The 15,625-nt window shown below is 40.5% G+C and overlaps 1 protein-coding gene across 1 annotated transcript in view; it reads right to left on the minus strand.

Annotated features, from left to right (window-relative positions):
- TMEM132C (transmembrane protein 132C) overlaps nt 1-15,625 on the minus strand; it is a 185,267-nt gene that overhangs the window by 128,224 nt on the left and 41,418 nt on the right. The window contains exon 2 of the mRNA XM_051634369.1: nt 415-1,303. Within this exon, the coding sequence (XP_051490329.1) occupies nt 415-1,175 (761 nt within the window). The 5' untranslated portion in view covers nt 1,176-1,303. The remainder of the gene's footprint in view (nt 1-414; nt 1,304-15,625) is intronic.

Below are 15,625 nucleotides of genomic sequence, written 5' to 3' on the forward strand. Positions count from 1 at the left end.
CAAGGAGATAGTTAAACCCCTCCCTAAAGAGCTCTCTTAACAAAACCACTCTGTGTGGGAGAGGCAAAGCACTGCTAGAGCACTTAAAGAAAAGTAGGTAATTGAAGTTCTGCTACATTTAAACTCCATGCCTGTGCAATAAAAGCCTGATTTTAAAAGCAGAGAAATTTTCTGGTGCCTTACTGTCTGTCATTGTGCAGAAGTGCCACATCTTGTATGTTGCATAACGTGAGCACAGCATACAGGTTAAGAGACCCTCAGTGACGGAAGCTTTCACAGCTTTCAATGAGGAAAACAATGTATTTCAGTGAATAGGAGCAACCTTCAGCGTGGATTAACATCAAATTTGTTGAGATTCGCCCCATGTTCCCATTTTTGTGTGCTACATTAGGAACATGCAAAAACATACCATACCTTAGTATGAACTGATCCGCTGTGGAATTGTTGGCAATTGTCACATAAACATTCACAACTTCTCCTTGTTTGACAGGCTTTGAGGGCAGCCAGACAACAATGTTACTATCCAGCCGTAGCTCTGTTAGCTGGGAAGTCTCCTGGCCTCGATGGAGGCTGACAGATCCAATCCTCTGTAAGTGGGACATGGTTTCATCCATGCCATCTTTTCCTGGCCGTATAGCATTTCCTTTCCTTACATCCTCAGCAGTACACTCTCCCTTCTCATCTCCTGGTTGAATGGTATAGTAAAGCTCCACAGGGCTCCCTTCAAACTGATCTGGTGGCTTCTTACGGCCTGTGACAACCATGGGGGGATTAAACCAGCTTGGCAGGAGCTCCAGCTCTGCCACACAGAGCCCCAGATCCCCTTTCAGCCTGCAGCTGCCTCTGACTTCCCGCGTCTCTCGGAAGGCGAACACCCGCAGGCAGGGCAGCCGGTCCGTGGTGCTGTAGTCATCCCAGTCCCTGCCCACGATGTAGAACAGGACCTGGACTTTGGGCTTGCTCAGGTAAATTTTGTTGCTCATTATGTAGGCCTGAAGTTTCCAGTTATAAGTAAACTTGTTGGCAGATCCAAAAAAGTTGGAAGTTAACATTAGGTCCTGGGGTACAACTTGTTCAACAGAAAAAGGTCCATAGCTGGCATTTAATACAGGTGGTCTCCTGGCTTTATATGGGAAGAACGATTCCACCCTGGACTGCAAACTGGAATTTCTCATGAAGTCCTGGTTGGCTTCTTTGAGAAAGAAAGATGTCTCAGCACTGAAGATCCGATAGCTCACAGGTAGGTATGTTGGTAATGAAGAGAATTTCTGGTTATTGTCCAAGACCACCCGACACTCCGTCACTAAAAAAGAAAAGGTGATGAGAGTTAGATCAAACATGTTTACATGTAGCTAACCCTTTTTTGTGCATTATATTAAAAAGGAAAAAATGCAGGTTTTGATGCTACTTTGCATTTAGCAATGACTAAAATAAGGTGACGTACGAAGGGCTTTCCACAGCATGATCAATTATTTGTACTTCCAGAGGGAACAGAAAGAGGAAGGTCCACATAGCAGAAGCAAAGCTTGTCCCAATAACGATTTTACATGGCTGAACTGAACTGCAGCAGAGCTTTCCTAATACACAACAGATCCATAAAATACTGATTGAATACTTTGACTATCCCCTGAATGAGAAATAAATACATTACTTGTCACTCCTATGCAATGTCTCACCTCCCTAACAAAACTTCAAGCAAACCTACACACATCTGCACACACCAATTATTTCAAAGACTGGCCACAAATCAAAGCTTTCCAAAAGTAATTCCATAAGTAAACAGAGGGTCTTTTAAACCACCCACATGCTCACCTTCCCCACTCTTTTTCTGGCCATACCATCCCCTTCTAAACTTTCCACCCACTAATAAGCTTCCCTCCTGTCTTTCCAATCTTTCTGTTCAGTTACAGCACGTATAAGGTATTCAGTACATCAATACAGCCCACTGAACCACAGCCCCTCAAGGACTGCTGATCACTGCCCCTGCAGAAACACTGCCCGGGAGATCCAAGATAGCTTCTCTTCTACAGCCAAAGACAGAAACTGCTTTTCTCAGAACACAGACACCATTCCACTCTCTTCCTTCATCAAGAAATCTTGCTCTTGTATTACTGTTTCTAGTGGTCTATGACTCCATAATTCAATATTGAAAGTACCTCAGCTTTCTAAGTTGTTTAAATACAGATGCGCATCACAGCCTAGAAATATTTCAACAAGTACTAATATATAAAATGCACACTGAGAGAAATTAGTACATACTGGAAGATTTGAAGTTTCAGCTGAATATCAGATTCATTTTGACCTAAATGTTATCTTCCTCTTATAAAGATTAACACCATGGTGCCAAAAGGTAAAACTTATTACCTAAACTAGGGTGGATAACACTGCAGAAATTTAAAATGCATGTGCATTACTTAAAACCATTCACAACCCCTCTTCCTAATTCACACTGAAGAGATTAACTATAGACAGAGAGGGTAAATGAATGATGATGCATCGAGACTGCCTCTTGCACTTCAAAATAGACTTTGCCCTCAGACTTATGTCAGTTTCAGTGCCCCTTAGGGAATCCCACCGGAATCAGGATTTAGGGTTTCATTAAGTTCAGTACTTCAGAGAAGAAAGACAAGCTTAAGGACAACGCATTCTAAGCAGATTTCATCTGAAACTTGGGAACACCTAAAGATCTCTGAAAAGCCCTACAGAGATAGACTCTTACCAGCTTTCTCAAAGGTCTGCAGCTTAAAGATTTTTGCAAATAGGTTCACTGTCCTTCTAGCACATCTGGCTGTTAATGTGCTAATTATGCAGTTAAATTTTAGTTAAATGTTTTACAGTAATAAATAATCAATATATTTCATTGTACCAAATGACTGCTGCTGACAGACCACTTCAATCCTGCACAGAGCTGGTGAGCTGGCAAAGAGCTTAGGAAGGCAGGTGTTAGGCAATTAAGAAAAAAGGAAAGAAACAAACATGGAGGGGGAAATCAGAGCTCTCAAAGGACAGCAGCCCTAAATTTGAAATAAGAAATTAAGATGTGTTTGCTTATTTTTAATTCATGCACCACCACTGGATGGTAGAATTTGTTCTCATAAATGAGCAAACTGCTGTGACTGGACAGAATTTAAAAAATATATAAGGCATAAAGAGAAAAAGAAGCCTGTCAATAAAAGCCCCGGCACAGAGTGAATCACCAGCACAGCGCCCTCTTTGCAAGGATTCAGATTTCAAGTACAACATATATTTTAGCACACTGCTACAATCCTGTACATCTCCAATCCTTTACATACATTTTGACTCTCCTGAAAATGCATCTACAACTGCCACCTCCTGAGCTGATCAATTTCCCCTTAGCTGAATCAAAATATTAACCTATTAGGGTTACATTCCAAAGTGCTGTAACACTGAAATAAGGAATGCAAAGACAATCCACTTTGGACCATGGACCTTGCAAGAAAAAAGCAAGGCCTATATATTTCTTCTGGTCTAGGAGCAGAAAAAAGAGATTAGTTTACCTAAACAGTAGCAGTTTGGTCTCACTTTCCTCCCTAAATCCCACCACCTGCCCTGGATGAAGCTGCTGAGATTTGGTCAGCTTCCTGCAGCCCATTGGCAAGAGCAATCAATATTTACACAACAGACAGCACCATACTCCTAAAAACATGTGGATTGCCACACAAGAAGTCAGCTTCTGACTCAGTTTGGCTACTGAATCAGACTTGACAAATCATTAGAATTTCATTACTAGGCATCCTCTTTACTTAGGCCATGAGCCTTAAAATATTAAAGGGCACAAGCTCTAGATAAAGAAAGCACATGAGCATTTCTGTCAGCGTAAGCATTAGTTGACTTAAGCACAGACACATTTTTGCTTTGTTTCTATAGTGATGGGGCTGTACTTTAGACAATTTATTTAAGCAATTTAAGCCTTTTACTAATAAAACTGGTAGTTAAAATTGTCCTTATTTTAGAATCTCAACCATGTGCATCAGCAACTACAGGCCATCATTTAAGGGGTTTGTTCTATACTCTTCATCTCTACCCAATAACCTTCATGTCCTCATATAATTACCTTTGCTTCCAGAGAACATTTTGCAACAAAGTTATTTATCAGAGAATCTATTTAAAAAATATGCCAAGGTTTTTCTGAATTTCATATCACCAGTTATTATTTTAAAGAATCATTGAGCATAAGATGACTTTGTCTAATTGAAAAACAAGTAGACTGCATGTTGGGGGGGAGAAGCCAACCCTATGAGTGCTTTCAGGTGCTCTGGAACAGATTTCTCCACTTTAAACCTTTTTCTGCCCAACCACTGAAGCACAGCTCCAGAGGCTCATGTTAAAGGAAAGTGTCATTTAAACTGTTTTATCCCTATGGCAGTATCAGTCATGGGAGCAATATTTCACAGACAGTTCAGCCTCTAGGATGGGCACAACTGTATCAGTAAAATGGAACCAGTTCTCTGTGACAGGTGTGCTATAAGCAAACATATATACAAACAAAACTTATACCATGGAAGTTGAACTTCCTCAGACAGTTTAGCTAAAGGGTGTAAATATCCTGAGAAAACACTGGATGCTGCATCCAAGAGCCCTGATCCTTAAAGAAAAGATACTTGTTGGCCTTCCAATTGGGTTCACACAAATGAAACTCCCATTCCATGAAGGGTTTTACAGACAGAAATGGAAATAAAGAACGCAGGCAAGGGTGCAAAAGGAAATGAGGAAACACCATTTCTCTATGAAAACTAACTCTGACTACAGCAGACCTGACTCCTGAGTGCTTTACCCCTCTATATTATCAAGAATTACAAATTGTCCAGAGATGAAGTCCAGCATGGAAAAGATTAAGAACCCTCAAACAAAGCTAGTATTAGCCAAGAACAAAAGTTAAGGCTTACAACTAATTACCCCTCCTTTGTAACAGCCTAGTGACTTTTTAATCCTTCTTCTGGCATCATGTGCTTCTGCAGCACTTCATCTGAACCCAAACAGGCATCTGTTAAGCACATCACTGGCTCCAGTGTGACAGTCCAGCTCAAATTCCTATAATCTAGCAAGTTCATTTTTGGAGCTGGATGTGAAACAATGAATTCTGATCCATATTATTATTTCTTGGATTCCAGTGTAAGAGGAATTTTTGTTGGGGAGATTTCATCTGGAGTTGGAGCCCTTGGTGCTGGATTCACTGCAACAGTCACAAAAGCTTAACATTTTTAGGCCATTTTTAAATGAAATTGGTTTGAAACAACTTTCGTTTGGACAGAGAATTAAGGGCTTAGATTGTGGGTGGGAGATCACTGGCCAATGGCCACGTATCTTCACCGACTGATGTTGATGAGCCACTGAGCCCTCAAGGAAATCTTCTGCCTGTCCCTCAGCCAGAAGGCTCCTAGCCAGAGAGGGACAGTGAGAAGAAGACATGCAAAGGAGGAGTAACACGAGAAGCTCTCTCTGCACCTTGTGTTGACCTCACAAATGCACATTTATAATTCCTTCTTCCAGGAATCAAACCTTATGAAAAGAAGCAGACAAATTTCTATCCCTCTGTATTCTTCTCCTACCCTAGAATATCAAGTACAGCTGAGGCTTCTACCCAGAGTTCTGTAACTTTTAAAGCAGGATCTTCTCTTTCCTTTTTCTAACAGCTGTATCCACTGCCTTGTTTCTCCATTCCTAAACACTGAATGCTGTGCCTCACTGATCTTTTTTTTTGTTTGCCCAAATTCCATGCCACTATAATTCTAAGAATAAGCCCCTAATATTTACAGTACCGGCACCACATAAAATCCTACAAACCCTATAAATATTACCCCTCTCCTTACATGGACTCCCATTCCCATGTTGCCCCTGCACCCAGGGAACCTCACTGTACCATATGCACAGAACATAAACCATTCTCTCACAGAAGTCCCCCTCCTTGAATGTGACTCCATCTTCCCCTACAAATACAGCCTGCTCTTGCACAGCAAATCCTATATTCCAGCTCAGGAAATACAGAGTAAGGAAAGGATACAAGTAGAAAAAAAAAATGCACTTTAATCAGCACTGAGGTTTCCTTCACCACAAAACATCAAAAAGTATGTTTTCTGGTTCATCTTCCCTTAATTTTCTACACCAGCACCACATTTTGTGACTTCAGAGTATGCAAAGTCTTTGTAGCAAGTATTTTTCTTTGAACTAGAGCTCAGCAAATACATATTTAGACCTCAGAATGACCTTACCTGTACTTTCAAGTTCCCTTTTCTTAACATTTAGAAAAAGGATTTTTACTGTTAGGAAGACTGAGTGGAACTTAAAACCAAACTAGCTTGAAAATTCAGAATATGAAACATATTTTTAATGTGAGCTTGATCACCCAGTACAACAAAGGGACCAATAGCTTGTCTGTCTTCATACCAATCCTAGATTCCTTTCTGAAATGTACTTGTTTCCCAGGATGAGTTACTGTTTAAGTACAGGGATAACTGGAGCCTCATACTCCTTTGTGGCTTAAAATCTGTAGTTCTACGACCATTCAACAAAATTAATTGGAAAAGCTACAGACAGGATAATTGCAGAAGCCATGTTTTCTATTTCTCATGCTTGCCCATCAGATATGCTTTCTCATCCAGTGAGAGAACAAAGACTAACTAATTGCACATAGGCAACATCAAGTGTCAAATCCTTATGATGAATGCTTGAGAAAAATTTGTGAAGTTAAACTGTGGAAACACATCTGCCCAAGAAATCCATCTAGCAAAAATATGAAGCAAATTGCAATCTCTTCTCAAATATTCTATGAGCCTCCAGTGAGGACAATTTCATCACAGAAATGATTGCTAATGAAATTATTTTCAGTTCTTTCTACAATCCACCTTTCATTAAACTAAGACCTGAAGTCCAAGGATAAGTTTATAATTGCAGTGTTTTATTGATTAATCTGGGATGGTACATTCCTATTTACACACATACAGGACTACACACCCTTGGTAACCAGACGTATTTTAAGCCCAGATACAGATGGAATCTTATTTAGCCTACATCAGAATTCAATTAAACCACATCACAAAGACTGTCAGGAGACCTTATAATCAGTTATTTTGAACAAATTTCCTATTTTATTTCAGGGAGATAGATTAAGTTATGGCATTCAGTAGCTCGTTAAATGAAAACTGCAATAATATTCTCTTAAACAGGCTTCTCTCACATGCTGAGAGCATATCCTTAATAAAATTATCTTTTATATATTACTAGAGCCACAATTTTTGCTAGATCTCAACAGACTTTTGTGGATTTAGTACAAAAGTAAACAGTTCCCCATTCTTCTCCAGCAGAGGCAGAACAGGTACACCAGAAACTTCAGCACCTCTTTACAACACAAAAAACAAGAGACAGTTACTGAAACTAAATGATGGGAATTCAAAGTGGATTGAAAAAATATTTCATACAGTGTCATTAGATGATAGAGCTCATTGCCATGGAAGAAAGCACAGAGACATTTGCATGTTTGGAAAGCTATGCAGACCATCTAGATTAATGTCATTAACTATATGCAAAACTCATTGTGTCTTAGTATTTATCTATTAGAAACCAGGATTAGACTTCTGCATTATAAAGCATTACTGAACATCTGTCAGGTTGTTCCATTTTCCTTAGGATTACTGACACAGACATGTATAAAACAGCAAATAGCTGTTTTGTGCTGTGCAGCCTTTTTACAAACAGAAAAGAGATGCTTTAAAGCCCAATTCAGAAACACAAGGAAATCTTTCAGAAGACCACACATCAGAAATACATTTCCAACACTTTAATGAGAGCCTGCAAGCTTCAATTTTTGATGGTCACAGTTCTATGTATCTCACCCTTTGACTGAAGAAATTCCAAAATATCCTTTTAAAGCAAATCTTCTCTATCACCCTCAATTAATATAACTGACATGTGCTAGCCAAAGACTGTCTGACATTCAGGATTGACATCTATAAACTGTTTTCTCAGACTGGGTGATGACCTTAAAAGTCTGTAAAACAACCGTGTATATGCAAAGGTCAGTGAAGGTTTCAGAAATCACTTCAACTCCCCATGCTGACATTACCACTGCTGAGGTCATCTGACATATTTAAGTTAGTTTACTGTTTAGAATCAAAGAGAAATATCTGGAACTTGAACTTCCACTAATGAAAGCTTTTGTTAAAAAGATAAGGCTTGGAAAACTTCTAGAGAGACACCATTCAGGTTCCCAGGCTTTCTTTAACTTGCCAGAAGCTGCAAATGTCAGTGTCCTGTGAGCAACATAAAATAGGTAAGATGTCATATGATGGCCTTTTGTTCCAACACTGCCTCATTGTGGTAAACTCCATGGATTCTGCATTCACTCATTGTGTCAGCACTAAAAGAAAAAAAAGATAACAAGCTGATTTTATCTGATAGCTGTGGAGAAGTGAAGGATTTAGGACACCAGAGTTTATTTCCAGCTCCATTGGAACCATATGGTAGCCACAGAAAACCTCTGCAACCCAGTTTCTCTAGCGATGAAATGAGAGAAGGTATCACTCAATTTGATTGACTTGTGATTAAAAAACACAATTAGCTCATCAGAAAAAGACTAGGTAAAACTAAAACATTTTAAAAATGTATTTAGTTTTTTTCTTTAAAGCAGGCAAAAATAATCCAGTGGAAATCTCAAAGTGAGGAATAAGTAAACAGTAGGATGAGGATTTTCTAATTGAACCAGTAACTTTTTAGAGATCTGGACTGCTTATCTCCCATTGACGACACCCTGATGAAAAGGTCTAATTTTCATAGGTGTGCAAACATGTGAAAGACAGGCCTCCACAAAGGATGTTCCCAAATTTAGCCCTACAAGAGGGCTCACAAAAATCCCCATAAAACTTTAAACCTTGGCCAGAAGGCCAAAATTATCAGTGAGAGGAATATCACTGATTTTTTTTTGTTATTACTGATGTATTATGAAAATGAGAACTTGTAAGTTACAGATATGAAGCAAATAGTTCTGGCTTTGGTGACATATCAGTTCCTTGTCCTGTATCTCTCTTCAGTTTTTAATAGCACCGTGCTCTCCTCTGCTCTTTAAATCTTTGTTAGATGCTGATAGGCACCAACTCCTCTGTTTAGACATCAAGTCACTTTACACAAGCTCCTTGTTTAAAAAGAGATTAGGGTCCTAGAGCCTGAATGATGCAATTTGCTCAGCACTCTCCACTGCCACAAAAATCAACAAGAAGGGAGAGTACAAAGCTCAGCAAGCTGGAGTAGAAAGAGGACACAGGACCCAACCCATGAGTCACAATGCTTTTCCTCTTGCCACATGCTAAGAAAGAGGGTTTTTTTTCCATTAAGTAGGCACATTTTTAAAGCTAATTAAAAATCAAGCCAACCAGCTACATCAACAAGACGTTGTATTACATTAATGCCAAAAGGTCCACACTGAGTCTGTCTCCATTCTGCTCTGCATTACAGTGTCAGGGGTACTACCCAGAGGTATAACCTGGCAGGGAATAATTCCAAGGCTGAAAATGAAAAATATTTCTTACCACCAGCTCTGAACCAGGCTTTCCGTAGAGTTAACAACATACTTTTAGGATATATCTAGACGTGGTCTTAACTGGCACCTCAAGTTTCAGGGCCTGTATTCTCAGGGTCTGGACTCAGCCATGAAATAAAGCCCTTTCCAGACCTATCATCCCACCTCAGCAGTTAAATACACAACAGATGGAAGAACAATTCCCACGATCTAAGTAGGGAGCTGAGGCAATGTAACTAATTTGAGTTTTCAAGAAGTTTCTATCAAAGCTAAGCACAGAAGTCAGACGTTTTTGACTAATTTCATGTCACTATCCACAAATCCAATCCTTCCGTTTCCAAAACTCTTTACACATAGACTGATAAACACGCCAGAAGCTGCATGATTTTTTTGAGGTTGGGCAATGTAAACTTTGTGCTGCAAATAGCCAATAATCCCACACAAGCCAATGGCAACACTGCAGCAACAGGAATTCCTGACCTCTGGAAAGAGTTGCAGATTTGAGCATCATACCTGAGAAAGAAATGCGGTGACCTAAAAGAAGCCAGAACATTCCACCATCCTGGCTACAGTCCTGCTCAACATCTCCATTTCAAAAATGCAGTGAAGATTTATGATGAGTTTAATTGAGAAATGAGGCTGAGGGGGTGAGGGACAGCCTTGCCCATTCGGGAAATGAACTCAGTGTCACCTTTAACCTTCAAGTAATTATTTGTCACAGAGGACAAAGCAACTCATCATACCAGAACAGCAGCAAGACAGAAACCAAGTAGAAATTTATCTGCTTAAACACCTTTTTTCCCAGGGATTAAAGGGGATGGTTAGCGCACTGGTGTTAATTGTAGTCATAGAACCTTTAAGGGCTGTTTTTAGGTGTATCTCCTAAAAGGTGGACTAACTGCTGCTGCTAATGGAGCAAAGGACCATGGATACTGAACAGCTGCTCCCCAAACCCTGAACTGTTGTTTCTCTCAAGTGTATTGTCCTGACTGAAAAGTTTTCTGGCAGCATCCTAGCTCTCCACAGCAGTCACTGGGTGGTCAGTTTGAATATTAGTACCAAAAGGCAGAAGCAGGAGGGAAGAAACTCCTTAAACCCCAGTCCCCACATCAGTTGAACTTCAGCCACTCTACTATCTGTTCTCTCCAGTTTACCTGCTACAGAAGTGAGTGGGTGAAGAGATGACAGGAAGAACAAAGCACTACAGTGGCTGTGGTGTTAGTACTGGGTATGGGAAAGTCAAAACTACAAGAGAAACGATACCCAGAAGAAGCAGTTCTCCAGAGGGACATAAGCAGACGTGATAGAATGCTAAATCATTGTGAGGAAACGCGAAAAAAAGAAGTATGTAAGCATTTTTAATTCTATTTTTATTCTTTAAGGTAGAGAGAATTATTTAGAAGTCCCCTTCTAAAGTCTCTTATTTGTTCTAATTACCTTGCTATAATCTGCCTAGAAAGCTCAAACCAAAACACACCTGAGGTATAGATGGTGTTTTGGGAGAACATATCTCCCAGGTATCTGGGAGAAGACATCCGGCGATTCCAGTTTTGAAATTACAATGCAGAAACCAAGGAGATCAAGTTCTCCTTTCCAAGGCAAAGTTTGTGCCAGAGGAATAAACTCAGAAGCCAAAAACCAAGGCATGCCTCAGATGAAGATACCTTACAAGAACCTGCCTGCAGTGTACAAAGCAAAACAGGGGTCTGTGAGTCTTCAAGGAGGGATGATGGAGAACGTGAATGAAAGAGGCAAAGTTGGCCTGCACACTCGTATTTTCTGGGGCTGGCAGAAAACCTTACTGTTGCTTTTAAAGTGTCCTTAAAGTCATTGGCAAAGACAAATTACAATGTTGGATGCCAGATTGTTATGCTGAGTGTCACAATATTTTACAGTGCAAATTATTTATACAGTCTAAGAGGTTGAATGTGTCATGGTCCTAAAGTGCTGTTGCTCAAGAATCAGTGACACCTCCCTGCAAATCAATGAAACAGAGCCTTGCTATACATTTTGCAAGTACTATTTTTGTCCTTTCCTAATATAACTTCCAAACCTTCCTCCTCCTTTACGTCCCTGCCACAAATCCTGAATTCACACAGCTAAAAACAGAGTGCCTCCTACAACTTTTTCCAGCAGGTGCAGTCCTTAAAGATTTTTAATTTTTTTCTTTCTTTGAAAATCATCCTCATTCAGCCTGGCTCCTAAGGGAGATTAATGAGCACTCACTGAATATGTTTACATAAGATGTCCTCTGGATTTATGCTATTAAACCTTAAGGGTGTTTTAATCAGCCCTCTAAGGGATAGAGAAGCTGACTAGAGATGTCTCAATACAGTGAAGGTTCTCCACTCACCACTGGCAGCACTAACACACTGGTGACTTGGCAGCAGGGAACTACATTGGCTCCAGTGACAGAGAGACTAGGACAGAGGACAGGATTACAGCTGAATAAAAGACACTGATTTCATCACAGGTGGTCAGGGCTCCATTGCCAGTGAGATGCTGTAAGACCAAGGTACACTGAAAGCCCAAGAGGCTGCAAGACTCCAGCTTTGAGCACAGCTTTCCCTCCCCCTGCAGCTGGCCCCCGAGCCACCACACATGGCTGTCCCTCCTGTCAGCAGTGGGGACTCAGTGCTCATGCAGGGAGGGAGGCCTGCTCCACTCACATGGTAACACATAAACAAGCCCCTTGCCTGCCTCTGCCTACCCACGTGTTTTCTCACATTGATCTATACTGGACCCCAACTGTTCGTTCCCAGGCAGTGCTTCTCAGAAAAGTCTCTCTGCCATACGAATTCCATCACCAACTAAGAGGTAAGTGGTCCACAGGTACAGCTAAACCTACAAATTCCTAATGGACTCCACAACCACAAGCTTGGCCTGTCCAACTGATGCAAGCTTCTTTGGAGGTAGAAAAATCCTTTAATTAGTTCTGATTTACATAAAATAAGTCATATTGTACTTTATGTAACTACAGTGCATGTCTTCACGGTGAAATACAAACCTGTGTGTGTACAAGCATTCGTGCAACACATTTGTGCACAGACAAATATATTTCATTTATATATGATAAACTGTAAATCCAACTCTTGATGCTACTTTCAGTCTGACTGGTCGTGTGATGCCTGAGCAAGGAAAAAGCCTTCTCCTCGTGGTAACTTCGTTGAAGCCAGATGTCTTACATCAAAAAGGACTGGTCCAGCACAGCCACTGGACCAAGACAATACGATTCCAGCAATGATTAAAGATGCCTGTGGCTTCTGGGCACACAGGAACAAAGGAAAACCCTTCTGTTGGAAGAAGGGTTAGATTGAATTCACTGCTGCCTCCATATTTGCAGTTTTGTCTCCTTCATGAGTTAACAAAACAATAGTCTCAGATTAATTAAAAGCAAAAGGAAAGTATTCCTATACTGACCAGTCCACAACACAAATCCTGCAGTTCCTTTTGACTCCATGCTTCCCCAGGTACAGCTAGTCAGCTAAAGCACAGGGCTACAGGAGCCATTATGTCCTTCAAGAACCAAAATTTTAATGGGAATCATTGTTGCTTTCAATCAAGAAATACACAGCCAATGCCACCCTGAAGTCCCAGAGTACTGTATTAACACTCTTGTCAGCTGTAGGGCTTTTGGACTTCTACTTTTTTTTCTTTTATAAGTCTATTTAAACCTGTCTGCATTTCCATTTGCTAAAGCTGTTTAACCACACACAAACTCCATTCCAGCCAGCTATAATAAACATCACATGCTGTAATCCAAGCCGGCAGTCGTGCTAGTTTCCTGGAGATCCTCATTCAAACAAAAGAAAGGAAGAGAACAAGAGTAGTTTTAGAGATGCTCTAAAAGCTGAGCCACTCACTATGAAAACTAATGCATGGTACTTGCTCTCCACAGAAAAAGGCCTGCAAGTGGGGTAGGAGGGAAGCCTGTTTACACCAGACTCTTCTGAGCTAACAGTTTTTGTGATATTTTACTTCAGAGGCAATGGCATGTGTTTGATTTAAAAGACAGATATAAGAACCTTATACTCTTGATGGATACAGAGCAGACTAAGTAAAACTCCTACCCTGTGGGCTGCATAGTAAAGAGCAGAACAAGTCTCTTGGTATAAATTTAAAGAGAGGGTCTACAATATGCAGAAATCTTCAAAGGCCAGTCAAGTTTCCCGTCCAACAACCTTGCCAAGTGTTCCTTTAATCCTTTATTTACCAGTAAATCTGCCGCTCTGTTCAGCAGGTTTTTACAGGTATTGGGTTTCAGCTTGAAACCCAAAAGCTGCAAGCATATGCTGTGTAGCCCTAATGAGAAACTCAATCTATTAATGGGCAGACCTTCTCCACAGGACCAGGTCTTGGCAACATGAGTCAGTTCCTGAACTTTCACCTCCTACTTGGCAGCGTACCAGACTAACTCCCCATCTCTCAGCTGGCTTACATTATCAGCTCATTATTAACATACATCAGGGCCAGATCTCTTTTACATGCACCCAGCAAACAGGAAACTACACAAGGGGAGGGCTCCTCATTTTTTTCTGACTCTGGAGCTCATAAAAATGACTAATTAGAACCAGCTACAGTGGACACACTCTGCAGGTCTGCTCACATGTTCTCTGCCTGTGCACTCTAGTCCTGACTTGGGATAAACATATGAACTGTTGTGGTAATCCATAGCTGTCTGCAACAGTCAGGCATCCCCTTCCTCTACTACAGTATCTTAGTTATCACAAAGAGCTTGTGTGAGGGAGAAATATGCTATTCTCCTTATTTTACAGTGAAGAAATCGTTATGCAGACAGAATAAATAACTCATCTAACATCAACGTCACACAATGTTTACAGCAAAGAAAGCTGGGATCTTCGAATCAGTTCCTTTGCACAGACTCCCCCCTGCAGTAACAAGAACCGTGGGAACTCTGCTGTCCATTTCAAAAGAGAACACTGTGTATTTTAGATTTACATGCTTGCATGGATTCAGAGACCTAGGTTCAGATTTTCACTTCAGTGGCCTGCAAATCACTAGCAATGTACACAGCACACTGGGAAAGTGTTGCAGGGAGTCTCTCAAGAAGACAGTTGTCTCTCATCTAGCATGGAAGATGATTCCCTTACCCAGTCAACACTACCCTTTAATTCTCCTACTTGTTGTTATGAGTTGCCCTACTTTTTTTTCTCCTTACATGATTAATATTCTTCATGCTTGTTTTCTAGCTACCTTCTCTTATCAGTCACCCTTATGGCTCAGAAGTTTTGGCAAACCTAAAAAGAAGGTTGCTCCTCCAGATGCCTGGTTCAAATCCAACCCAGCCAGGCAGTCACTGAAAGTTGCATCAACCTGATAGCTGATTCTGAGCACAGACACCAGAACACAATCAGTGCCCACAGTAGAAAATGTAAATGGAGACATACTAAGGGAGCAAGTCAAAAAAATCTCCTCAGGTCAGAAGGGGGTCAGTATATTAGTAACATGGATTAAGCTAATGCTGTTACACAGCATCCTGTACCCATCCTCTAAATGCATGGAGCTCACACCTGTTTTGAAACAGATTTGGAAGAAAACTAGTCTAACACAAATCAATATAAAATCTGGCAAAATCTAAGATCCTACACAAGCCTCTAATTTTCTTTGGCTGCTCAAAAGGTAGCCATTTATATTCCTTGTTAAAATTAGCTGTGGTTACTATTATTTTTCAGAGCTGATCTCATTTCATAACTTCCCTCCTATTCAGACTGAATTTATGCACAGATGCTCAGAGCCAAAAATCTGGTTTTAATCCACAGCAGAACAGGTAAAGAGCAAATATATTCCACACAGGTTCTTGTCTTGCTGCTTCAACCTCCCATAGCACGGCAGTAGGCATGATGAACTTAATAGCTGCCAAATGACCTACTGTTCCAAGAGATTTGGTCAGCTCTGTTCCTGAAAGTTTTCACGCTGGTAATTAGAGGAGAATTAATACAAAATATTCTTATAGGACCAAGATCTTTCAAATGCAAAGAGCTGGAAATATATTTTAGCTGCTTAAAATGTATCTGTTTTTCCCAAACTATAGTTCAGTGCAGTGATGAACAGCTAAGGGACTCATTGTGGAACCAA

Source organism: Apus apus, chromosome 16 (genome assembly GCF_020740795.1).
Source record: "Apus apus isolate bApuApu2 chromosome 16, bApuApu2.pri.cur, whole genome shotgun sequence".
In the NCBI taxonomy this organism is placed as follows: Eukaryota; Metazoa; Chordata; class Aves; order Apodiformes; family Apodidae; genus Apus; species Apus apus.